The sequence below is a fragment of the Paracoccidioides lutzii genome (genome assembly GCF_000150705.2).
Source record: "Paracoccidioides lutzii Pb01 unplaced genomic scaffold supercont2.1, whole genome shotgun sequence".
Taxonomy (NCBI): domain Eukaryota; kingdom Fungi; phylum Ascomycota; class Eurotiomycetes; order Onygenales; family Ajellomycetaceae; genus Paracoccidioides; species Paracoccidioides lutzii.
Window position 1 is genome coordinate 993906 of NW_015440947.1, and position 25277 is coordinate 1019182.

General features: G+C 42.7%; 7 protein-coding genes across 7 annotated transcripts; 3 read left to right on the top strand and 4 right to left on the bottom strand.

Moving 5' to 3' along the window:
• Positions 1–98: 98 nt before the first annotated feature.
• PAAG_00273 (F-box domain-containing protein) lies at positions 99–2225 on the bottom strand (the record flags this gene model as incomplete). Its single annotated transcript, XM_002797688.2, has 2 exons — positions 99–978; positions 1081–2225. The coding sequence occupies 2 exons, from the start codon at positions 2223–2225 to the stop codon at positions 99–101; spliced, it is 2025 nt and encodes a 674-aa protein (XP_002797734.1).
• Positions 2226–2924: 699 nt separating this feature from the next.
• On the top strand, positions 2925–4551 carry PAAG_00274 (hypothetical protein; the record flags this gene model as incomplete). The annotated part of the gene is made up of 3 exons (XM_015843962.1): positions 2925–3091; positions 3171–4279; positions 4409–4551. 3 exons carry the CDS (start codon positions 2925–2927, stop codon positions 4549–4551), a joined length of 1419 nt encoding a protein of 472 aa, XP_015700297.1.
• Positions 4552–5460: 909 nt separating this feature from the next.
• PAAG_00275 (hypothetical protein) lies at positions 5461–6506 on the bottom strand (the record flags this gene model as incomplete). The annotated part of the gene is made up of 3 exons (XM_015843963.1): positions 5461–5488; positions 5666–6011; positions 6209–6506. The coding sequence occupies 3 exons, from the start codon at positions 6504–6506 to the stop codon at positions 5461–5463; spliced, it is 672 nt and encodes a 223-aa protein (XP_015700298.1).
• Positions 6507–7674: 1168 nt separating this feature from the next.
• Positions 7675–9493, top strand: PAAG_00276 (hypothetical protein; the record flags this gene model as incomplete). The annotated part of the gene is made up of 2 exons (XM_002797691.2): positions 7675–8073; positions 8183–9493. The coding sequence occupies 2 exons, from the start codon at positions 7675–7677 to the stop codon at positions 9491–9493; spliced, it is 1710 nt and encodes a 569-aa protein (XP_002797737.2).
• Positions 9494–10056: 563 nt separating this feature from the next.
• Positions 10057–10920, bottom strand: PAAG_00277 (hypothetical protein; the record flags this gene model as incomplete). The annotated part of the gene is made up of 1 exon (XM_002797692.1): positions 10057–10920. One exon carries the CDS (start codon positions 10918–10920, stop codon positions 10057–10059), a length of 864 nt encoding a protein of 287 aa, XP_002797738.1.
• Positions 10921–13341: 2421 nt separating this feature from the next.
• PAAG_00278 (hypothetical protein) lies at positions 13342–14745 on the top strand (the record flags this gene model as incomplete). Its single annotated transcript, XM_002797693.2, has 1 exon — positions 13342–14745. One exon carries the CDS (start codon positions 13342–13344, stop codon positions 14743–14745), a length of 1404 nt encoding a protein of 467 aa, XP_002797739.2.
• Positions 14746–19748: 5003 nt separating this feature from the next.
• Positions 19749–19928, bottom strand: PAAG_00279 (hypothetical protein; the record flags this gene model as incomplete). Its single annotated transcript, XM_015843964.1, has 2 exons — positions 19749–19772; positions 19830–19928. The coding sequence occupies 2 exons, from the start codon at positions 19926–19928 to the stop codon at positions 19749–19751; spliced, it is 123 nt and encodes a 40-aa protein (XP_015700299.1).
• Positions 19929–25277: the final 5349 nt, after the last annotated feature.

Consider the following 25277-nt stretch of genomic DNA (forward strand, 5'->3'; position numbering starts at 1 on the left):
GAAGAAGATATAACCCAGAGGCAAAGAAAAATATCCAACACCAATATTATAAAAACCAACACCTAACCCACTCACTCATCCCCGCGTTCGTGCGTATCTTACCCCCGTGTCCACCTCCCCCGGATCTTCTTCTTCCCCTTAATCAGCGGCTGCCACCACCGCTGATCCCAGCCCCAAACCCTCCCCTCATCAACCAAATCACTCTCCCCTTCCCCATTTCCCACCGCCTTATAAAACGGACGTTGCATCATCAGTCTAACCCCTTTACACAAATCCTCTGGCAAGGGTCGCTCATAACATGACAGGTCAAAGGGTCGTAACGTAGCGTCATGTACCAACGGGTAATTTAACCCTAGGCCTGGACCCGGACCGGCACTTGCATCCGCACTTGCGGCAGCTTCAAGGTCAAGGCCAAGGCCAAGATTCTGCTCGTACCATTTCCGATGACGTCCGGTTATGTCATCTGTCGAGGCGAAGTCGAGCCGGATGACGTTCGCTTCCACGCCCACGTAGAGTGTCGATGAGGACGGGGAGGGTAGAGACATGGTGTATATGGGACCCCGGTAGCGGAGGCTGTCGCGCAGCAATGGTGCGCGGCTTAAAGGGTGAGAAGGAGCCCGGCTGGAGAGGAAAACGGAAACATCGCGACGTCTGTACATAATGGGGTCTTTCGGGACTGAGTCTACGGGGGCGATTAATGAGTTTTGCTGGTGAAGGTTGTTGTGGCTGTTCTTTCCATGAAATTGATGGTTGTGATGTTGGTGGCCCTGCAGGGGGGGTTGTATAGGACTACGACATGCCTCGAGATAGGAATATTTGTTAGCCATGCGCATGTCGAAAAATTTGACGGTTGCGTTGACACCACTGCCGACAAGGAAGCATTCGCGGCCTATTGGCTGGATGGTATATATCGGACTGTTGTCCACCGTATCTATGAACGAGGATACGTATGGTTTGGAGGAGCGCAGATCATGAAGCCTGTAACCAAATTTTCAGCAAAAGTAAGGAGATCTGAAAAAGAAACGATGAGCCCATTTCGGGGAGCAGTCCGTTTTCCACCCTGGGAGGAAATACGCATACCGGATTTGGCTATCTCCCCACCCTGCAAGGAAAAGATCACCTGCTCTTCCTCCAGTATGTGAAGTCACTAGCAGCGGTTCAATTGTATGTACTTGAGACTTCGTTGTTAAACTACTGTCATATAAGCCATCCATGTTGATCTCACGAGTTTTGGTAACTCCTGTGGCTGTTAGGTTGAAAACAGATATGTTATCAATGACACTGTCAGATCCAACGGCGATCCGGTCATCGCACAAAAGCCGCGAGCAATGATGTCTTGCAAACTCATTCGCAGGGTTTTTAAGTTCATCCAAGGGTTTTACTTCATCTTCTTCAGCATCAACTCTAAAAAACAAAATCGATCGTCTTCCCAAAGAAGCGGCCAGCACTCTCTGAGAACCTGTGCTAAGATCTGTCTTCTCAAGATTGTTGGAGTTTCCTGTAACATAACGCTTCTTCAGTTCACAGCGCCCGGTTCTAGGAGAAATAGACATCCGAACCAGGCTCCCATTACGCCGCCCAAATATGATATCTTCGTTTTCTATGCCGGATGGTCCGTGCGCTGAAGGTAAAGCATGGACTCCAGAAATATCATCCCAGCTATTTACCCCATGAAGGTTATTAAAAACGGCCCACGTAACTCCTTCATAAGGCTGTCCAACACTGTGACCCCGTCCCGCAAAACCGGTACGAGTGTCCCTTGAACGGCTTTTCCCGTAGAGACTCAAATCCGTAACGCGGATATTTAAATCTGCACCTGCACCCCAGACGAGGACTTCTTTTCTATCATTCCAACTGTTACCACACCATTCTTCATAGCTATCAATCACCGGCCTGTATCCTAGAGTGGGATGGTCAGTCCTGACTGTCCTTGGATGGCCGATTCGCCTGGCATTTTGAGGGGGAAGTACGAAACGACCAATGATGGCTTTGCGTTCAAATGCTCTCGACCGCGAGGTCAGGGCGCGAGCAGCGTCGACCCAGAAGGGCGGGGTGTCAATGGATGCAAAACGGCTTTGCACGAAGGCCTGGAAGATGCGATAATCGTTTGCAGAGATCAGCTCGTGCAGGCGCTGACAGGTTTGGCCCAGGTTCTTTACGCAGCTGGCTGTAGGCAGAAAACCAACAATATGGTAGATGATATCCGCTGGTAGGTCAGGTAACATTCCCAGGCCTCAGTGGAAAGTAATTTTAATGTAATATGTATTTTTTCTCGGTATAAGGGAGATCAAGAGCCAGCAAATTTGTGGCTGCTTCTGGCTCTTTATATGTTTTGGATAACGTTGTTTTGGGCTTGACAAGTTGAAGGCTAAATTCACCCGACAAAGTGAGGTTTAACGTCATTGGGTCGGCGACTCTTCCCCCCCCGTGATAACTAACTAACTAACTAGTTAATAGTTAACTAGTTAGTTATCAAGATGCGCGGATTAGATAAGCTGATAGAGTTGCTGGACTCGGCTTCGGCAATCAATCGCAATGCATGAGACAAAGCCGGCAATGAAGTAATAAACCTAATATCCTGGGTTTTAAAACCGGAGATGTTGGCCAGGAGTCTTTTGATATATCCAGAGGAACGGATGAAGTACACCATATTTTAAATAATAGACTTTTCTACTGGGGTCCAATAATACCTTATAGCGTTTGCCAACGGCGAGTCTCCGAGCACCTTTTGACATCAAGTCCTCATTCCACAAATGATTTCCACGGGATTCCTTTCGCCGGCAGTACTTGTCATTGCCATCTTAATTCTCTGCTTGTACAGGTTCTTTTTATATCCTGCTTTTCTGTCGCCGCTCTCTAAAATACCAAATGCCCATTTCTCTTCTCCCTTCTCCCCCGCATGGATACTGTGGAATCGCTTCAGGATGCGGGGGAATAGAACTATACATGAAGCACATCAAAAATACGGCCCCATAGTCCGATTGGGCCCTTCAGAGATATCCATAAACTGCGTAGACAATGGCATTCGAACCGTCTATGCTGGTGGATTTGAGAAACATGACTGGTACCCTCGTGTGTTTGGTGCTTATGGGTAGGTGTATAGCTTACACATCGACGTCGTGGGGGTAGTTAGCACTTGGGTATGTCTGTCATGCTAACTCGAGTTGAAGGACCATTAGCATGTTTTCGATGGTAGGAAGCAAAACCCATTCAATACGTAAACGGATGATGTCAAATATATACTCTAAATCCTATCTGCAAGCGTCCCCTCATATAGCTACCATATCCCGAGAAGTCATCCTCCGGCGACTGTTACCCATACTGCAGCAGAATGCGATGTCTCAGTCTGACGTTGAAGTCCATGAGCTGAACAACGCAATAACGATGGACTTCGTTTGCGCTTATATCTTTGGCTTAAAATCTGGCACAAACTTCCTGGAGGATGTTGCTGCTGCAAGGGAATGGCTCCGGGTTTATCAATCACGCAAACCCTTTGAGTTTTACCATCAGGAAGTTCCCAATATAACTGCTTTGGCCAAAATTTTGAAGATCCCCTTAATTCCCAAATGGTGTGACAAGGCAAACCGGGAAATGGAAGACTGGGGTTTGGAGATGTGCGATAATGCAGAAAAGTTCCTTTCATCGACGGACCCCGCCTGCGAACCGGTTGTATACAAACAGATAAAGCAAGCAATGCTAAAAAAGCTGCCTGAGGCTGACCTTGAGGCGATTAAGGGAATATTGGAACAGCAGCGCCTTGAGATAGCCTGTGAGATGTATGACCATCTCACCGCCGGCCATGAAACCAGTGCAGTTGCCCTCACATATCTGTACTGGGAACTATCAAGAAACCCGGAATTACAAGCAGAACTTCGCCAGGAATTGGAAACCCTTTCACCAAGGATATCAGCCCCCTTGGGTGCTGAGCCTCCCACTGAGCTACCTCATCCAAAATCCATCGATGCATTGCCACTCTTGAATGCCATCGTTTTGGAGACACTACGGCTTCACTCTCCAATACCAGGTGGACAACCTCGAATAACACCAGCAACACCTACATCGCTAGCAGGATACCATAATATCCCACAAAACATTCGAGTAAACGCACAAGCTTATTCGCTGCATTTGAATCCCGACGTTTTCCCTGCCCCAACATCATTCTTCCCCCGCCGATGGTTCAAAGCAGAAGGTTCGGCTGACCTGGAGGTTATGAGGCGATGGTTTTGGGCATTCGGAAGTGGAGGACGGATGTGTGTTGGTAGCAACTTGGCCCTCCAGGGTAAGATGCGGAATCTTTCCTGATTTTCTTCCCCGTTCATTGAGTGAGCCCATTGTAAACCGTCCATCAGACGTGTGAGGCCGTGACAACTGACCAAGGGAAATAAAACCTCCTTCCGGACCAAAACAGAAATTAAACTCGTGGCGGCCGTAATCTATTCGAACTTCACAACCAAAATCGTTGACGACGAGGGAATCGAGGCTATCGATGCGTACACCGTCCGACCAACTAGCAACAAGTTAGTTTTGAAGTTCGAAGTTGTACCACACTAGGTAGTTCTCTCGACGTCATAAGCCGCCGTCCCTCACTCCCGACCCCCTTATATGTTGAGGGGGCATGAAATTCAGGATTTCGATAACATCTCCAAAGCAACAGGATTATTCCTGCGGATATGGTTCGTGCGCCCTTGCTCCTCCAACTGTTAAGTTTCCCTCCGCACGACATTCAGCCTGAATTTTTACCCTGTAAATAGCGTATTTATGGGAACAGAACATAAATCACAAGTAACCTTTTAAATTTGGAATATACACAGGCGAGGAATAGCACCCTAACTCCTTTCTTTTTTCCTTTGTGTGGGGTCACATGGCGGATGTCCGTTTTAAGAGATGCATCAGGGGAAAATATCCCAAACTCCAGCTCTTTTGTAGCGCCGTGCATGAGGTAATAGCGACTGTCGCCGGCCACTTCCGTGAGTTATCCGTGATAAGTCAACAGAATATAGTCATTGTCACAAAATCCCAGACACCAACCTCATCAACATCTTCATTTTCGTTTAAGAAAAACCGAAGAAAGCTCTATACAGAATCTATAGAACCGATATATGCTGAAATATGGAAAGAAAGGTGAAAATAATATATCCCGCATCGAAGGCAGGACAGAAATAAGAAATGAATTAAACAAATACAAAGTCTCCCTAATGAAACACCCCCTCCTTCTTTCTCGGTCCTGATATTTTCGGAAACATTCGCATAAGATGGTAATTGATCGTGCTCTTGCCTGCTCGTTGTGGTTTCTATACAACCAATCCAAGTGTATTATCGAGTTAGTTGACATGGCTTCTGTGCAGTGAAGAAGAAACGTGCACTTTGCAGCAACAATTGACAAACGGGGAAAGACGGATCGCACGTACACTTGTATCCATACAAGCTCTTAGTTGTTGCTCCAAGGAGAAACACCCACCGCTACCCGATCGGCTCGAGGCCCAGCAACCTATAAGATACAATAGAGGAAATGCATTAGCGAACATTATTCATGCAAGATCTTTTTCCACGCTTGTACTGTGAATTTTTTTTTTTTTTTTTGGTTGATAGAACTGGCGGGGTATATATATAAAAGAGGTGGCAATGCCACGAGCAGAGACTGCGGAAAGGGAAACAGGAGACTGACTTAACACACTCGTCATGACTGCAAGACATGGGTTCGCTTGGTGAGTATTCGGACTTTTCACTCGTAGCTTTTGTATTGTCTGGAGGCGCAATGGCTTCATGCGCGTTGGAGCTCCCTTTGGAGGCATGGTTACGGTGGTGGTGAGACGAGAAACCTGGGGACGTAGGTAAGAGGTCAAGAAGACCGTCTTCTTTGGTTAGATACAGAGTTGCAGAAGTCTTGAGGAGTTTGAAGCGTTGAAAGCTATGGCAGCAACGAATCGGTTGGCCGAAACGAATCAGAGCCGCCTTTTTCTGATTTCGCCGATGCCAAGACCCACCTTCCGCAGAGTGGAGTCCCTCGGTACCTATTTAAAGGAAGGTACATAGTTTAGTACTTGGAAGAAACGAGCAAAACGCCCAACACAGCAACAAACGACCAGTTATTTAGGCCATATATAGGCGGAGGCAGGTCAACAGCGTTGGTCCGCTGTTGGTCAATGGTCTGAATTTACCTACGCCCACATTATGCAGTTTTGTGAGACTTTACTTCAGCATGTAGAACGTCCACTGCACAGAGCAACGCTATCCTGACTTGTTACTAGGCGTTGACGATCATTTGGTGTTGGTACAAATTGGAATGGAAAGATTGTAGAGATGACAGGTGCGAAAAGTGTATATATTGATACATGAATTTCTTGGTCTTCATAAGGCTTGACCTGGATTTCAACCATTGACAGGTACATTGGTAGAAAATCAGGAACAATTTCCATGGGACAAGCCACCTCAAATACCAACTCCGTGGTTGCTTCGTGCAGGTGTTGAAATTCGATCTCAATGCTAATGCGATCAATACCTCCCATCCCAAGCTTGGGCATTCATATAGAGGGAGATCGTGAGGAGGTCTTGCTCACTCAATCGCCCACTTGTTTGAGAGCCTTGCTTGTTCAGGTGCTGCGCGCATGAACGAACCTCCATCCTAGAAATATCAACAAGCTTCACCTCAACACTTCTTGATATGCCTGGTTCAATCTTCATTACGCCATGTTCTCTGTCTCCAATGTAGCTGCTGTCAGAATAAGTGATTGTAATATTAAAATCTATTTACACACCTTTTTTTTGCGTCATCAGAAATAGTTAGTCACAATGTGTTTGAAATAAAGATTATTGTACTTTAAATGTATTTGCTAAACGCGGTTAACTATTTTAATCATCTATTTATGCTATAGGTTAGTTTATTATTAGAAGATTTAATAAATATTTTATTAAAACTTTGCTTGTGAGATCAATATTATGCTTAAAGATATTCAGACAAGATGTAAGAGCAGTTGAGCTTAAGAATAATATATATTTATAAGACTATGATATATATAAATCCTATTATATATATCAGATCCCTTGAGACTGCAATAAGTCTGAATTTCCCACAGTAAATATAATTCAAGTCATGGATCACATTATCAGCATATTTAATATCTTCATTGTTATAGAGGTAGATGATTGGAAACTGATAGATTTAAGATGAGTAATAGTCAAGGAACATACAACTTTTCACCATTATAGTTCATAGAGAATATTGATGATGCCCCTGAAACCTTCAGAGAGGTCGTCGTCGAATCTTCTCGCCTCGTAAATGATCCTCTGGGCCACTGGTATCATACGCATGAGGGCGTCCAGAAATAACTGTACATAGGGACCAAACTACTAAATTAGGTGATGCGCACCGGTAGGTTTCTGTGGGATGGTTGATTCCTATTAGGGAGGGGGACTAGCTAAGCTAACTAATATACGCCTATAGCACGTGCGAGGGGGGCGGCTGCCCCGGGCAAACATGCCCAACAGTTTCTAGGTAGGCTTATTTAAGTTAACTAATGAGGCGCGCGGGTATGCTTAGATTTGGTGTGTCAACCCCATCAACCCCGTAGTTGCGGCGGCTCGCCACAAAAAGTTTTTTCTCGCACCAAACTGATTACAATTCGGAACGATGAGAAGACTATATTCTTATCTGAACTGCACGGAGGAAATGGAATAATGAGGTGTCAGCAGCGGCTTATTACTTCCCACATATGTGCTGCGTGCACTCGGACCCAACGACTAAGGACTCCTCTGGTTCATGACTCCTGTGTCATCCCAACAAGGCGCTTCTTCAGCCTACCCAGAGCCCACTCGCAACATGAACATGCTCCAAACGACACAAGGACCGGACAAGAAAAGCAAAATGGAACTCCTAGTTCAGCGGAAGAGGGTGCCATGTCCAGAAGATTATCTGAAATGGCTGACGAAGCAATGCTAGAGGGTGGTAAATCTGTACGCAAGAACTTGCAAGAAGCAAGCTTCTCGGAAGACCTGAAGAAAAAACTGGAAGAGAGGATCGCAGAAAGCACTTTTCGAAGTGAGAACGCTGCAGCATTTTCTCTTGCGAATATGCCGGTATGAAATCCAATATATATATCAATTGATGCTTTTTGGTTGAAAGATACAGTTCTGTGGCCTCTTACTTGCACCAGGTACTAAAATGGTTAACAAATAACTCCCTCAGGCCAATGCCAGTAGAGAAACCCAAGATATTGCCACCGCAACTCCATGGACGGGAACCGAATCCATTCACGACGTCTCTCTCCGTATGCTAAACGATGCAAGCAAGCCAATGCGCGTCCCCTTTAAACCACCCCAACCCGGTCCAAAGAACCTACAGCTCACTCTCAAAAATTCCCGGTCACAGTCACCAGCTGAACGACTGGCGGCTGCCCGTGACGGCACGTCAACTTATGCCCTAAGCCAAAATGCCAACATGTCTGATCAGGAACGCGAAGCTATTCGCAGAGAGCTGCAGGAGCGATTTACGCCTGTGGCTCGTGCAATTACTCCGCAGGGACTCAGCTCGCTTGCCAACGAGCGAATCGAAGACGCTATTGCCCGCGGCCAGTTCAGGAATATCAAACGCGGCAAGGGTATTAATATCGAGCGTGATCATAATGCTAGCAGCCCATATATCGACACGACGGAATATCTGCTGAATAAGATAATTCAGAAACAGGACATTACGCCGCCTTGGATTGAGAAGCAGCAGGAATTGGCGAAGGAGGTCGAGCGGTTTCGGAGACGGCTACGTAGTGACTGGAAAGGGCATGCTGTACGATTGATTGTAAGCCATGGTGGCTCCCTGGATGCTCAGATGCGGCGAGCGAGAGCTTATGCTGTTGCGGAATCACGACTGGGCAATACTGGCATGAATGGAAGTGAAGATGATGCGTCTTCTAAGGTCTTGGGTACCGAAATTGAGTACATGTCTCAAATTAGTCTGGACGGGAGATTATGTGGTACTCCTTACTCGCAATCTCGACCCAAATCGGCCCAAGAATTATCCCATCCCAGACATGCAACAACAGTAAAAACCGTGACAAACTGCTCCCAACCCAATCCTAATGACTCCATCAATACTCATTCAGAACCTCTCCCAAGTGTCGCGCCGCTCCGGGATCCTGAATATCTAAAAACCGAACGACCATACTATGACCTGACAATCAAAAATATCAATTCTCTAATCAGATCCTATAACCTCATGGCTCCCGCAGTCGCCCAAAAGCCATACCTGAAACTTGAGCGGGAATTACTCTCCTGTTACGCTGACGTCGCGCCCACTCTTTCCGTCGAGCTACGACGGAGAGCAACGGAGAGGTCTCGCGATTCTATACGTAAAGTCCCTGAAAAGGGAAGTGAAGGTGGTTTCCTCAATATGCTAACCTCAAAGAAAAATCTATGCCTTCATGAGGAGGAACCCTCCAAGCGGTATGGATTTAAGCAGTTCTGGCGGGATCTGTGGAATCGGAATAACACAGCAGCCAGCTAAGCTCTCACATGGATCATGTATACACACAAAAGAGGTAACCTGTGAAGAAATTTATAAAGCATGATAGATGTAATTTTAGGACTGTACATAATAGGGAAGAGAATTTCCAGTGCAATCCAATGCAGGACGTCTTCTATAACGAATCATGAGCGATGATATCATTGGCCATTCCTCTGTCGTCTCTTCTGTCTGTCGAGGTTATGTCGAGAAAGCAACAGATAGAAATGATATATGGTGATCAAGGAAGGTAAAGTTAAGAATGATATCTATTGCTGCTGGACTCGGCTTTTAGGCGAAATTTGTAATGAAATTCGAGGTACTACTGTCTTTTAGGGGCTCCAAATGATGAGCTTAGAGGAAGGTACATGTGGTGAGGCTGGCTAAAGATCATCTGCTCCAAACGTCCCGGGGCTCCTGCCGAGGGGAAATGTTCAAATCCCTTAAACTATCTCCCGATTTTCGTCATTGTGTCACGAGAAATAATAGGATCGACTCAAAAATGACGCTTTTTAACAGAACCTTCGACTGTATGGTGCCGGTGGTAAGGTGATTCAGGGTCGCGATCACAAAAGGAGAGTGATTACTTGCTCATCTGTATAGTCCGGGGGCGGAGGAAAAATGGCCAGGTCCATTTTGCCCATATATTGCTCTCCATTCTCAGGGTCATGGTTCAATCTAAAGAACTTCCACCACAGACGGAACACTGAGTAGGCTGAGTTCAGAGTTAAAGCCATTGACACTGCTGCATATACAGCAAAAGCGTCCAGTCCACCAGGATCATCGGGGGTAAAAACACCAAACTCGGATGGGTCAGACAAAGGCTCAGAGGGGCGAAGAGAATCCATGACAAGTCGATGATCGAACCCGTAAGCTACGAGTACACCGGATACATGGAAAACAGAACCCAACAAAGCACGGATATAAGTTGTTTCTCTCCTGTTCCGTGGAGAATCGTCCAACGATCTTGTATCACGACCATCGGGTCGAATAGGCAAAGATGACGACGTATCATCAACATCATCATCAATGCACGTGGAGATATCGCGGGGAGCAAGGTGTAGAGCAATCGGCACCATAAGTAGGGGGATGGCAAAAATTTGCATCACAACCCAGCACACCAAGAGCATTTTAGTATCTGCGAACGTACGCAAAGAAGCCAACCACCCGAACTCAGGGCTTGCCATCGCGGAGAGAGATCGGGATTTCAAAACCGTTGAGAAGAGAGCACGAAGGGGGATAATGAATGGACGCCATGGAATCTTAGGGTAGTCATTTTTGGGCCAAGCAGCCTGTGCCATGTCTGAATCGCCAAAAGGGAACCGCGATACCACCTCTAAATCGCCAACCCAAATTTCGTTTACAGCGTTTCCTGGCTCAAAGAAGTTAGAAGAGCGGACTCCTGTTACTGCAGAAACTTTGTTTCCCATCTTGGAAAGGAGATAAGAGGATGTTTCGAGGAGAAGAACAAATGAGTAATTGTAAATCAAGAACCGTCGGTGTATGTTTAACTATAGAGAGGGGAACGAATGTGGAAGTAAACCGTCCATGCCAGTGTGCCGGGGGAAAAATCTCCTCCCCGCAGGCAAGAGGTTGAAATTCATTACTCTGTTGGACGTTGAAAATGCAGCACTTGATCATCCCCATGGAAAATGCCAACCAGCAGAAGTCGAAGTTGTCAGGATGTCGTAGCCAGCCCTCCCTTGCGGAAGGCATCATTCAGGGCCGCGGGCGTGCAAAGCAGGTCCCAGCCCACCCAGAAACAGCAGGCAGGGACTGTAATGTATTCCGAGCACTTTGGGGAGACAGAAGGAAGAGAGAAAGTCGCCGGGTCGGGCAATCCTCTCTCTGCGAGATATAAAATGCCTGTAATTGCCCTGGTGGCAGTGCGGCTTGTATGTCCCGGTGTGCTCGATTTGGAGCAGTTTCCAGCACGCAGCTATTTAACTCCCGTGGCGCTGAGTCGCCAACCGATATCTCTCCTGATCAATGGTTGAGTTCAGAAAATGTGCAAGACAAAGTAGCATACCACCAGACTTGCCGGCAAATCTACCTATAGGTACTTTACCGCCCTTGAGCGCCGCCGGAGGATGTTTGCAAGCACACAGTCCAAGCAGCTTTAAGCTGGACAAACATATAGTTTCCCCCTCTCTGGACGGTTTAAGGGGTATGAATAGCCGAAATGGAATAAAGGAGATAGGAGATGTATTGGATGCAACATGACGTTTGTAGCACCGTTTGTAGCACCGCACAGCCCAATCTCCCTTGTCCGGCAGGAGAGTCACAATCAAGCATCAAGTCGAGCCAACGTCAAGCTGCATCTAACTTCGGTCAAACTGTAAAGAGATTCTTCCTCATGGGCTGTCCATTGGATCGAGATCATCACAGGTCTCTTACCCTACTGAAACGAATCATCAATAGGCATTTCTGTTCAACCGGGATAGTCCCTCGCACAGCCGTTCTTCTGTGGAACGGCATGGTGTGAAATGCCGAGGAACAACAAATGAAAGTGTTGAGTTACATAAACGGAGAGTCACGGAGATTCGAGAGGGAAAGGGGGCATATCACCGATATCACAAGTTATATCGGGTCCTCTCCCATCAATGAGTTCTCTTATTTGTCACACTGGTCAACAACTGAGTGTACAAGGGCTGTGGTGAGTTGGACACAGCAATGGTAGCATCATTGACATGATGAACCAAAGCTGGGCGAAGCTATCAATCCAACCAACAGAAAGTGTGCAAATAAGCACGGACGAGGTACGGAGGAGTAGTTACTCCACATATATATATATATATATGCCAAGGTGAGGAAATTTGAGGATTTCTCTTGACTCCTGCTCCATACATACAGAGTCACTCCTCCGTAACTAGATAAATATTCGAAGACCTTTTTTGAACCCATCCTTGACTTCAACAAGAAGCAGCGCAAAAAACGCATCATCCAGCATCACATTACTCTGGAATCCAGCCATTCTATTAATAGGTTTTGAGCACAGGTAACTAACTCTCTCGGACATCTCAGACAACAGACCGTGAAATGTGACTGATGTGATGGCCGAAATTCTGGTGTGATCGCCATGGCATTCATGCAGCTGGACGAGGAGCTAAGGAACTTTCAGCCTATGAGGAATGGTTCCTCCTTTTGGTGGCTACTCTGGTTTCCTGTCCAATCATGCGTCCGAAACCACATCCATTGAGGGGTCGCGCCGGTCAGCGCAGACTGGGGATCTGGGATTTGCACAGCGGTCTCGCCAGCGACTGGCTACAGCCAACTTGATCAAATATGGATCTCCTCCTTGGCCCCGGCGCTTAACCACAGCAAATCAGTCTTTGCTGCTGGTGAACCCCTCTTCCTTGGGCATCCAATTCAAGTAAATGGCCAACCACATCAATCACTGATGGTTGTTGAAAAACCTCCTAACCAATGCGAGTCGGGCGGCTAACTCCCTTGACCTGAAAAACCCAGCAATCAGAGAAAAATGAAGGGAGTTCAATGCAGTGGCTAACTGTTATTCGCGAATTAGCCCGTGACCTTGAGGTCAGCTTCCTATCAGGTCCATCATGTTGCTCTTTTACCCTTTTAACATGCTGCAACGATGGATTTGAGGAAGTTCAATGTCGATCACATCACCCACCGCTGTGCTTGTATGCTTTCTGATTCAATTCCTCAAGTGAGAACGCAAGGTTTAGATCTGCTCTTTCTCGCATGGATATTATATCTCGCATGACCCCACCACAGTGGTAAATGCAACTTCTTTTGTTACAGAGCTGAGAAGGGAATCCTGGATTGTTTGTGATTTTGATTGCTAGTAATATGTCGGATGCAGTATAACAACGGGAGGCTGCGACATGTCCGCTTCACACTCGACATTTTTCCCCATCATTTCTTGCTTTCTGCTATTTCTGATCCAGGCCAGCGTCGTTCATACTGCCTCGATTCGGGTTGTCAATATCTTCAACGGCCCTGCCCCTGCTCCCGAGGAACATCCTCCATTTTCGGCTTCTGCAAACCGCGACCTAAACCTGCTCTGGCGAGATATTGTCGCCATAGTAGGTGCATACGTGGGCACGGTGGTAGTATTCCTAGGGTGTCTTCTGACGACCGGGAGAAGACTGCGTCGAAGCGCACAACAATCCAACCGGACGCTTGACATGGAAATGGTCAAGCCGCAAAGGCCAGCACTCGATACCACAATAAGCCCAGTATCTCCCAACAGACTTTCGCCAACCCCAGAAAGCGGAACAGAGAGTCAACTCTGGCCAAGCCCAAAGAAAGGGAAACCCACCTTCACCATGCCTTGGTCTACCACACCTCGGAGCCCAACCTCCCCTGTCTCTCAGAATGGAAGTATGGCCACCTTCGACGAGACCGTAGTCCAGGCAGACCGCGTAAGAGCACAGGATGAGATGGAGCGGCTCTACGCCGCAGTCATGGAGCATGATGCAAAGCAGTCTCGTGTTGTGAATGATGCAAACGAAGACGGAATTGCTTCGTCCGTGCATCAGCCCTCGTCATCATCCCCCGAGTCTTTCGAAGGCCCCCCAGAGTTTCGACATCTCAGACATAAGGGACGATCATCACAACCACAACAGTCTCGAGTGAAACAACAGCCCACGTTCCCACCACCGAGAGATCCTTCAGCGATACAGCAGCAGCAGATGCTTCCAACCTCGCCCCTTTCTCCAATAGCTCAAAGATTATCGAGACTTTCCAACCTCTCTTTCCTCAGTTCCCGATCCCGCGACGGTTCGAGCGGTAGAAAATCCCGTCGAACGTCAGTGCGAAATCTGCCAATTTCACCACCCATGGGTTCTCCTGATCTTACAGCGAACAACTATTCCGAAAGCCTACCATTGTCACCACGCATATATACCCCGGGACCTCCTCCACCCAATCCAAACCAGAAATCCCTTGAACCTCCCCACAGGAATTTTCCTTCTCCTCTCCACATCCGATCCGGTAGTAGCAACTCTACATTACCGTTCCGCGCATTCGCATCACCTGCCAGCGCTGCGCCAACGAAAACTACTTTTGTCGAACGTCGTGAGAGTATGTTGAGAGCGGGGGGCCCTCGGACTGGTATCCCGCAAACGCCATATTCCCCTTACATGCCCTTCACCCCAATCACCCCCCTTACACCGAGCCACATAGTTACGAGGAGAGAATGGAAGCAACAAAAGAAAGAGAATGGACTACGAGTACAGCAAGAAGAAGACCTTGTGATGAGCGATGAGGATATTTGGGGGACATAGGTGTGAAGAACACCCCAATCCATCCATGTATTGTTAACAACTGGATGTTGTTTTCACCCCCCTCTACTCCCATATCACTTCTCTCTCTCAAACTCGCTGGTTTCTTTAATAATGTTGATAAGTCTCCAGGAGGGACTTGTCCTTAAGTATCTTTACTATATCAACAGCGAACCTCACCTCCATTACAATTTCGGTAGATATCCAGGCAGTTCATTTTATATTTATTTTGTTCCATTTATTTCCTATTTCATTGCTTTATCCATCGTTTATCACATCCTGGTTGGTGAGGCTGATTCATTCCACCCTTTTGTCTGATATCATCCTTTGTATACTTAACTAGTTACTTAATTCCTCTCGCAGTTTCGGCGGTGGGCGTCCAAAGACAGAAATATCAGTGCAATAGATCGGCGACGCAGTAAATATCCAAGCTATATCATCAAGCTAACTGCATGATTTATCTAATGTACCCATAAGACAGGATTTTACAGTATGGTACCCCTAGACCATTTTCTCCGTCATCTGAGATTAATTTCGTTTCTTCTTACCGAGTATTCGATCTGTGGATGCTTATGCGCCAGACCCTCATCCCGAAGGAATTGAATCTTCTTTTTCTTTTCCAGAGGCCACCAGAGAATGAATAAACCATTAAAAGAGTTGAAGACGGGCCATCGGGTGAGAAGCACGTAGAATTCAACCGTCAACATGAATGGTGACCTTTTAATGTTCTATTGCCGATCTTTTGCGATGGCCCTTCTCGACTCTATCAGTAGTATCCTCCGTCCTCAATTCGCCAGCAACATGACGTCGACCCATTGCAAAGGTCTTATTCGGGGATTCCGCCTTCTCACCTTCTCAGTGTCAGTTGGAGCACCAAGCGGGATAAACTTATAATACATCTTGAGGGGCTAATGTATCGATTTTGTCCAGCTCAACAAAAATGATAAAACAACTATCCATTTATTGCAGACAATCATTGGATGTATATTAACCTATTCCCACATTGCCTTTCGACTTTCACAAAAGACATGATTTTAAAAAAAAAAAAAGATCAAGCATGTACATTTCTAAAGCGAGAACCTCTTCACAATCCAAAGGATAAATCCTTACCTATCTGAATTCCACTGCTTTTGAAGAAAATCTTGTCAAGGATAGATTGCTTGCTTGATTATGAAGCGATCGCTAGCTACGCGGAAGTTATATATGGTGCAGATTATGTAAGAAGGTGGATAGGCCTGACACCCCCACTCACTGATGTAACTGTATGTGAGATTACATACAAAAAATAGCCTGTAGCTAGGTATCAGTGCATAATTTGACTGGAAAACCCATATTGTTGAAAAATCAGTCATTTCCTCCATATAATCATTTCTGCCTGCTTACTGTGTCTTCTAATATCTGCTGTCATAGAGCATATCTAGTCATCTCAAGCAGCTTGGTCAGCCTGTCTGCTGCATTCTTAGCAGATGGAATGTAATCAATTGAGATCTTGTTCTTGTGGACAAGATTCTGAAGAGTATGGAAGTGAATCTCTATATGCTTAGATCAGTGTGAAATAGTCTCACTTTTGATCAGTTCAATTGCTGATTTATTATCTGCTCAAATCATATACATCAGCTTATTGACTGATGATTCAATTGAATCATTATTATCATCAAGATTATTAAGCTGAGACAGCACAAAGCTGGCATCCTCCAGCAATTCCCAGAGGCAGACAAGCTCATAGACAGCCTCTGAGAATGTGATATATTTGACCTCAATAGATGATTTTGAAACATCTGTCTACTTGCTGCTTCATCAAGCAACAGAATTTCCTGTCATATAAATGACATATTCAGTGATGAAGTGAGAATCTGAATCACAGCTCACTCAATCAGCATCAGTGAACACCACAGATTCTATATCTGTGTCTTTTTAATAGGACACATCTATATTGAGTATGCCTTGTAGATATTTAAGAATTCACTTGAATGCTGCTCAATTCTTTGAGATAGAATAAGAGCTGAATATCTCTAGAAAGTCAGCAGCAAAGCTTATATCAGAATGTGTGTTGACAGCAAGATATTGCAGAGAGTCAATCTCTGATTGATAGGAACATAATGTAAATTCTGCTGTATAAGTAATTGATTCTTCATTATCACTCATGAAATTAACATTCTCCTTCATAGAGGAAGATGTTGAGTGATAGTCATTTATTGAGAATTTCTCAAGCAGGTTCTTTATGAACAGTGACTGGGACAGCAATAATGATTCAGCATCCCAATCAATCTTCATACTCAAATATCAGTTTGAATTGTTCACATTCTTGATCTCATAATTAGTGGTAATCTGAGCTTTTGTCCACTCAATATCTGATATATTCAGCTCATATAAATGAACATCATCCACATAGATGATTATATAGATCTTGTGAATATCATTTATGAAAAAATCAGCATCATGAGAACTGATGTGAAAGTCTGTTTTCAATAGCATTTTTCACAGCTTCTCATATCATAATAGTGCTGCTTGCTTCAGACCATATAGTCTCTGTATCAATTTACATATCAGATTGCTACATCTCTCACAGAACCTGGTGGGTTGATGCATATATATACATTCATTGATGAGAAGCCAGGCATTTAAGAATATCATAATCATGTCAATCTGCAGAACATGCCATTCTCAGAATACTGAGATTGTCATAAGTGCTCAGAAGGTGGAGATCAATACAACTGATGTGAATATCTTTGAATAGTTGATATTCTTTTCTTGATAATTGCTGTAGACTACTCAGTAGACCTTATATTGATCAATTCTACCTGCATTATTAATCTTTTTGTCAAATACTCATTGACCATGTAGAATCATCATATCTGAGGTCCTTTCAACTAGCTGCCATGCACCAATCTGCTTAAGGCAGTTAATCTCCTTAACACAGACATGAAAGTAATATTTTCAATCTGCAGATGCCTGAGCCTAGGTGAGATTCTTCAGAACTGACAAGTCAGTGATCTCAGAGTCTGCAGAGATGTCAATTGAATTGTTAGTGAAATTTCTCACTGAGATCTCTCTCACTGAAGTAATATTCTCAGTGAGCATTGAAGAATCCTCCATCTTTAAAGTGGACCCTGAGAGAATAGTAGTGTTTCACATCAAAAATGTTGAAATTCACATAGTAACCTCATAGTCTATTCATCAATTATTTGTAAAGTGTAGAAATACTGAAGGGGTAAGTAGAGACTTCTCATTTACTATGAAATCATTTGTTGATAAATCATGTTGAGTGAAGAGGATCACAACTGCAGTCATATGAGTAGTGAAAGACAGGTTCTTGATATCTTACTCAGATGAGATCAGAGAATCTGCCAAATGAAGATTTTCTTGAAATATCATGTCTTTTGATGTGTAAAGACAACTGTTAGAAGGATCAACCAATCTATAATTAGTAAAACCATCATAGCCTGTAAATATAAGCTTCTGTGATTATGAGATCATCTTCATATTCAGCTTGAGCACTATTTTTAAATAAGCCTTGCACTCTCATTGGCAAATTCTGTGTGTGAAGGGCAAGGCCCTGAGTCAAGCTTCACATAAGATAATTAACTTCAGATCTGAATCCTCTACATCATTATAGAGCTTGACTGACATTGACATAAGATTAAGCATTTCAGTCATCATAATTACTGTCTCATCTAACATCTGAGAGGGAGCAAAGAAATCTATTAATAATGTTCAGACTTTTTTGATAATCAGATCAATAGAATATTCAGACACATCATCTTGCTGCAGAGTATGAGACAGAGTTAGTTCTCATTTAATACTCTCACTCATCATATAGGCAGCTGTCACATTTGAATTCAACTCATCATGATCAGAGTGAATAATCACAACATCATGATTGAGCAGATTCTTCATAAATTGATTGAAGATCTGTATATATTTTAGAGTCTCATTGCAGCACTCCAATAGAAAGATCCATCACATTCATGTGACATCATCAGTGATCATCATCATGAGCTTCTTACTCACATAGAATGGTGTATCTTCTTCATTATCAAGTATTTCTCCACCTCTGAATAGATTCATTCAAATATTAAGATCTTTGCAGGTGGCACAGTGTAGAGAAGTGTTTTTATAACTTGCACATTTATGCTTGACTTTAATGCATATGATGCAGAATGAGAGCTTCTTTGAGTCAATGATAGCAATTCTAAAACAGAGCTCCCACAATATTTTAATTAGATTCTTCTCATCAATATGGCTCAACTGCCAGTGCCACTCATCAATTGATAGCTGCTTCAGCATAATGGTGGGTAAGCAGGTTGGTGAGGACAAAATGAAGGTATCAGTATCTGAATCCTTCAGGTTAATTAGCTGCTCCACATCATTGCAGTTGAAAAGACCCAGTGATGCAGTGTTCAGATCATAATTTGTTGAAATCACCCTGGGCTTCAGAATCATCAAGTATGCCAGTGGTCCAAGCTCTAGATCATTCATAATATCTCTGAACATAGAGAAAGTGTCAGATAGTATGTATATATTATTAGAATTCAAATTCACATAGAAGATGTCATTTCCTGTAGGTGCTATTATTTCAAAGTAATTTCCAGCATCTACCTGCAGATCATGATGAATATAGCCCTGGCACTTCAATAGACCAGTGGATATGAGGTTGGCAGATAAGCCTGGCACCAAATAGATATAGTCAAATTCAATTAATCTTTCCCTGACTGGGATGGAGGCAACTCTGATTCCTTGAACCTTCAAGGTAGTCTTATTGACCACTTGAATCATAGAGCTGCTAACCTTTGTTATTTGGAAAAATCATGATCAATCACATGCAATATGACATCTGGTCCTACTATCTCATATGATGAGTGGGTTGGTGATTGATTCAGCAGAGTATGCAGACACCTCAATGACCTGCACTAGATTCATCATTTGAAATGTCTCAGAGCTGTCATTTGCAGTTGATAGGGTCTTTTTGCCCTCACTACTCTTTTTATTATTATATTTCTCTATTCTCACCATGTTGGTGGTTCTTCATTCTTCAGAGATGCTATTCAGATTGGCTGCTCAGCAGAGCCTGCCATGATGATGCTCACATTCCAGGCAGATTGAGAGGTCAGACTTTGAACATCCACCCATTTGATAGCCTTCACATCCTCTGGTTTGGTCCTCACAGGCTGAATTATTTTAGACATTGCTGCTATTATTGGAACCTGCAGCTGTGTTTTCAGCCTGAGCCACATTGACTAAAGAATTAGCCGCCTGGGCAGACTTCTTGACCTCTTTGAGAGAATTCAATTGAGAGTGTATTTTCTTCATAGTTGAATGAACATCTAATATGACAGACTTTGATTTGAACTCTTGTATCTTCTTGATTTTCTTTTGCACATAGTTTCACCATATATTGAGAAGTGCAGAATAGAACACATGGAATATCATATCATTTAGCAGTAAGATATTGAGTATTTCTAATTTCATAGTAATGTCATTGAACTTATAAAAAAATACATGTATGTTGGTGACTTGAACATCACTCATTGATGTAAATGCTAGGACTGCTTCTCTGCAGAGCTGCATTCTCAGAATGAAGAACTCCTTCTCAATCACACATCAAAGAGAATAAGTGATTCTGCTCTCATCATACTTATTAAAACAGGGCCTAATGCTGGTTGCCAACATGTTTAAAATGAATGTGTAAAGCCAGCAATTTTTGACCTCTCAAAAAAGAGCTCATTCAGAGTCCTCATCAGGGATTTTGACTTACTTGTACTTCAATATAATCTAGCATTGAGTGTCAATTAGCTTAGCCTTCATATTTACATGCCAGGAGAGATAATTCAAAGATCTGACCAGAGTGTTCAGCTTCATGACATATTTAGTATTCTGTTTGAACTGGTTGATCACCTTGCTGACACAGCTATCCAGATTGTAGAGATTATATTGCATTCAGGACCTCAAGTTCAGATCTCATGCTGATATTTAATCCACTGATGAATTTGTGAGTATTGCAGTTCTGTCATTCTGAGTGTGAAGCCTCTTCAATTGAAGTTGAAGTTGCAATTCTTCAGAGTCAGTTGTTGATGATGAGTTAGAGATCACTGCAGACATCTTCACCTCATCTTCTGAAGAAGTTAAGTCAGCATATTTGACATGATGTAGACAGACTGACCTCACTGTGGTAGAGGCTGTAATCAGCTCAGCTTGCCAATTGAGTGTTTTGAAGAGTTCAATATTGAAACTTCTGAATGCCTCTGAGAGGCTCAGTGAGCTCAGAGCCCTCTGATCATTTTCAGATTGATCAGATTGACTGAATTGACTCAATTATAACTGTGAGTGAGTCATCATACATTTCATCATGTCATATTAATCTTCTTTATAACAGAGTAATCTTATTCAGTGAGATTCTTGTCTATAAGCTTAATTGAGTAGATTGATATGTTCTTGTGTGATCAGTCATTGAAAAATTAGCAAGTTGCAGATTTTTCTTTCACTCACTAAGTGAATGAATTGAATACAGAAAAAATAATAATAATATAAAAGTGCATCAAATCAATCAATTGACATAAAATAAGACAATATTATATTGAATGAAGCAAGCAGTGATTAATATATGCTATATTTGACAAGAATTCCTTGAATTGGCAGTTATTTGTGCAAAATGAGTCTCATAACCTGTCAAAGATAGATTGCTTGATTGATTATAAAGTGATCACTAGCTACGCGAAAGTTATATACAGTGTGGATTATGTAAGAAGGCGGATAGGCCTGACAAATCTGTGTTTGATTGATGTTTGAGCTGCCTCAGCTGTCCTCGTAGTCAAACAAGCCTGACTCATACCAATTGAGGCTTGCTAAATACTTTACATGTAACGTAATCAACCACCCAACGCCCGTTTACACCCAACGCCCGCTCAAATCTTCATTTTTCATTCATCTTTAACCACTCACAACATGCACCACGAAGCAGTTATACAAGCTGTGATTGATGATTTGAATGTGCAATTAACACCTAATTACACTGAGACTGCTAAAAAATATGAAATCAGCTGATATACATTGTCAAGGTGTTATAGAGGTGTTCAAATGTCAAGAAAGGAAGCAAGCTCTATCCACTGCAAAGCTCTCACTGATTCACAAGAAAAATGACTTCTTTTTCATATCAATTGATTGGCAGATTGCAGTTTCCCTTGTATGTCCCAAATCCTTCATAATCTCATTGTTGAGATTCTAAAAGCATCTATTGAAGTCAACTAAGTGACTCAGTTCTGCAAGTGCTACAAAAATATGATCAAGTCACTCTATCTGTGAAATATTGATCAAAAACACAAGATTGCAGACAATTCTGTGTACTTCAAGCATTATTTTAATCTTGCAATAGATTTCTTTCTTATACTGCTTTTTTAATTCTCATCTTGTTAATTTATCTTAATTTTTTAGCTGTAAATAAAAATCATAAAATATAATCTTGAATCTGTGAATATCTACAACTTTGATAAGAAAGAATTTCTATTAGAATTCATTCATACTCTCAAATATATTGTATCAATTAATTCACTCAAATCAGGCTGTATGATAGGTGTCAGCCAGAATGATAGTTGAGAATTCATAATACTACTTGTCTCAATTTGTATAGATGGAACTTCACTCTCATCTGCTCTTATATATCAAGAGAAATCAAGAGATATGCAAGATACTTGACTTGAAGATTTTGATAGTAAAAAGAATCAGATCTACTTCACTGCTTTAGAAAATAAGTGAAGTAATGATAAATATGAGTTAATATGATTAAAGAAGATCTTTAAACCTTTTACAAAAAAAAAAACAGATCATTATAAGAGGTTGAACCTCTAGATTTGCTCTGGCTGGCTGACTCAGCCTAGCCATTGTTTGCATGTGCGCACGTGATCATGCTACGCGAGCTTGCTTAAGCTTGAGTTCTCATCTCATTCTTTTCTTCCCTTTCTCAAGTAATTCATCCTTGTTATATAGGAGGACTAGCCTCTAGTTCTTAGAGCTTAACCCTTTACATTACAAATTGCTTCACTCCTTTCATTGATAGGCCACTGGGAGCCTTAATTCTGTATCATGAAGCTTAGCAAATATGCTGACATATGATAGGCTATTGGAAGTCTTAAATCCTGCATCACAAAGTTCAGTGATAGCACTGGTATATGAATAGACTGGGTTAGCAATTATGCTAACAAATGAATGAGCAACATTGAAAATATCTAGCTGAATGAGATAAAGCAGCAGACTTGTACAATAAATACACAAATGAATCAATATGAAGCAATGAGCAGAGATGCTCTTAGCAGCTTTGAACAACAATAAATGATCTTTCTCCGACAGCAGAAACAGGTCCAGCATGAGAACAGAGATTTAATAGCAGCTCAGCAAGCTGAAATAGCTAATCTATGACAAGCTTTGAACATCTCAATATCAATTCTCTCTCAATTGAATCTGCAACCACTCATTGCAGTCAGAAGATCAAAGATCAAGCTATCAGACTGCAAGAAGTATGATGGTTCTAATCTGAAGCACTACCCTCAGTGAGAGCTAAAGCTTCAATCAAAACTTAAGATCAATGGGAAAACTTTAGATAATAATGAGGAATGTGCTTGGTATGTGTACTTGAGACTGAAAGAAATGGCAGCAGCTTGAGTTTACCCCTGAGTTGAGAATAATAAGAACAAGATCAACTTCATAATAGAGAGCTTACTGAAGCAGACACACATGCTCTTTAGTGATTCTGCACAACAGGAAAAGGCTATGCAAAAGCTCAATAATCTATGACAGAGTAGAAGAGCTCTCTTTGACTTTCCATCTGAATTTAATCAGCTACTGCTGGAAGCTGGTGGTCATAAATGAAATGATCATATTAAAAAGGGGTATTTGAAATCTGCTCTAAGCATAGAGCTGAGGGAAGGCATGATGAGTGTAAGAGAATCATCTCTCTATGAGAATTACTGCAAGAAGCTTAGATTAGTTGATCATCAACTCTCTGAGCTTAAGACTTTAAGACAGTGATCTAAATGTTGTGAGGACAGATCTTCTTCAGATCATACAATATCTAATTCACACTCTCTACTTTGTCATGCTGTTCTTGACTGATGAAACTGGTCTCAAGCTTTTGCTGATGATATGATGAATCTCTCTTCTGATGCTGTAACCTCAAGTGTCCACTACATCAAATTGATAAATCAGACAAAGGTTAATTGATGAAGAGAGCAAGGCCTGTGCCTGAGATGTGAAGCTGGAGGTCATATGATTAAGAGCTGTCTGTTCAAACCTCCCAGACGCCCTGCCACCTTCATAATAGCTAAGGTGATCCCTGAGCCAGTACTGGACAATGATGATGTGAATATGAGTAAGGATTCAGGAAAAAGAGTAGCTCCAACCAAAAGACACTGAAAGAAGTGAAATAAGAAGCTTATGAGAAAGCAATGAAGAAGATTTAAATCTAAGATGATATTCAAACCCTTCACTGTCAATGCTCTAGTAGATAATGCCTTTTTGACTAAAGCAATGATAGACAGTGAATATAATATCTATGATCTTATTTCTCAATTCTACATTAATAAGCATAAGCTCCTGTGCATTGAAATTCCTCTTGTTAAAATAACTGACTTTGAAGACTTCATAGAACTCTCTACAAGCATAATGACTGGCATTTGAATTGATATAGGTGGTCATGTAACTGAACAGGCCTTTCTCTACATGGTAAATAGATTATATAGTCATGATATGTATCTAGGTGACCCCTGGCTAGCCCAGCAAAAGGTGATTGTGATCCTTTATCAAAGAAGTATGAGATTTGAAGAGAGTGGCATAGAGGTAGAGTCTAGTTCAAATGCAAAAGCTGATGTGATTCCCATCTCTGCCATAAGCTTCTCTAGACTTATAAGCACTCAAGAGAAGTGAAACATTGAGATCTTTACCATCAGTTTGACTGACATTCAAAAGGCTCTAGAAGTGAAATCAAAGATTGACCCTAGAGAAAAGCTACTTGAACATTATCATGAGTTTTTAAACATATTTGATAAGAAAGCTGCTGACGCTCTACCCCCACTTCATGACTCAGGTAGAGATCATGGGATTGAACTGATTAAAAAGGTCAATGATAGCATAGAACAACTCTCTTGAGGCTCATTATATAATATGTCTTGAGAGAAACTACTGACTTTGTGAAAGACTTTTACAGATTATCTAGATAAGAGTTTTATTAGAGTGAGCAACTCCTTTGCAACCACTTTCATACTATTTGTGAAGAAGTCTGAGAGTGGGCTAAGATTCTGTGTAAACTATTGAGCTATTAATAAAATCATCTGAAAGAATTGATATCCTTTACCATTAATCAGTGAGACTCTACAGTGAATTAGATAGGCTAAATGATTCACTAAGCTGGACATTATTATAGCTTTTCACAAGATTTGAATCACAGAAGGTGATAAGTGAATGACAGTCTTTAGAACCAGATATGAGCTATTTGAATGGCTGGTTACATCTTTTGATTTAGTCAATGCTCCAAGCACATTTCAAAAATA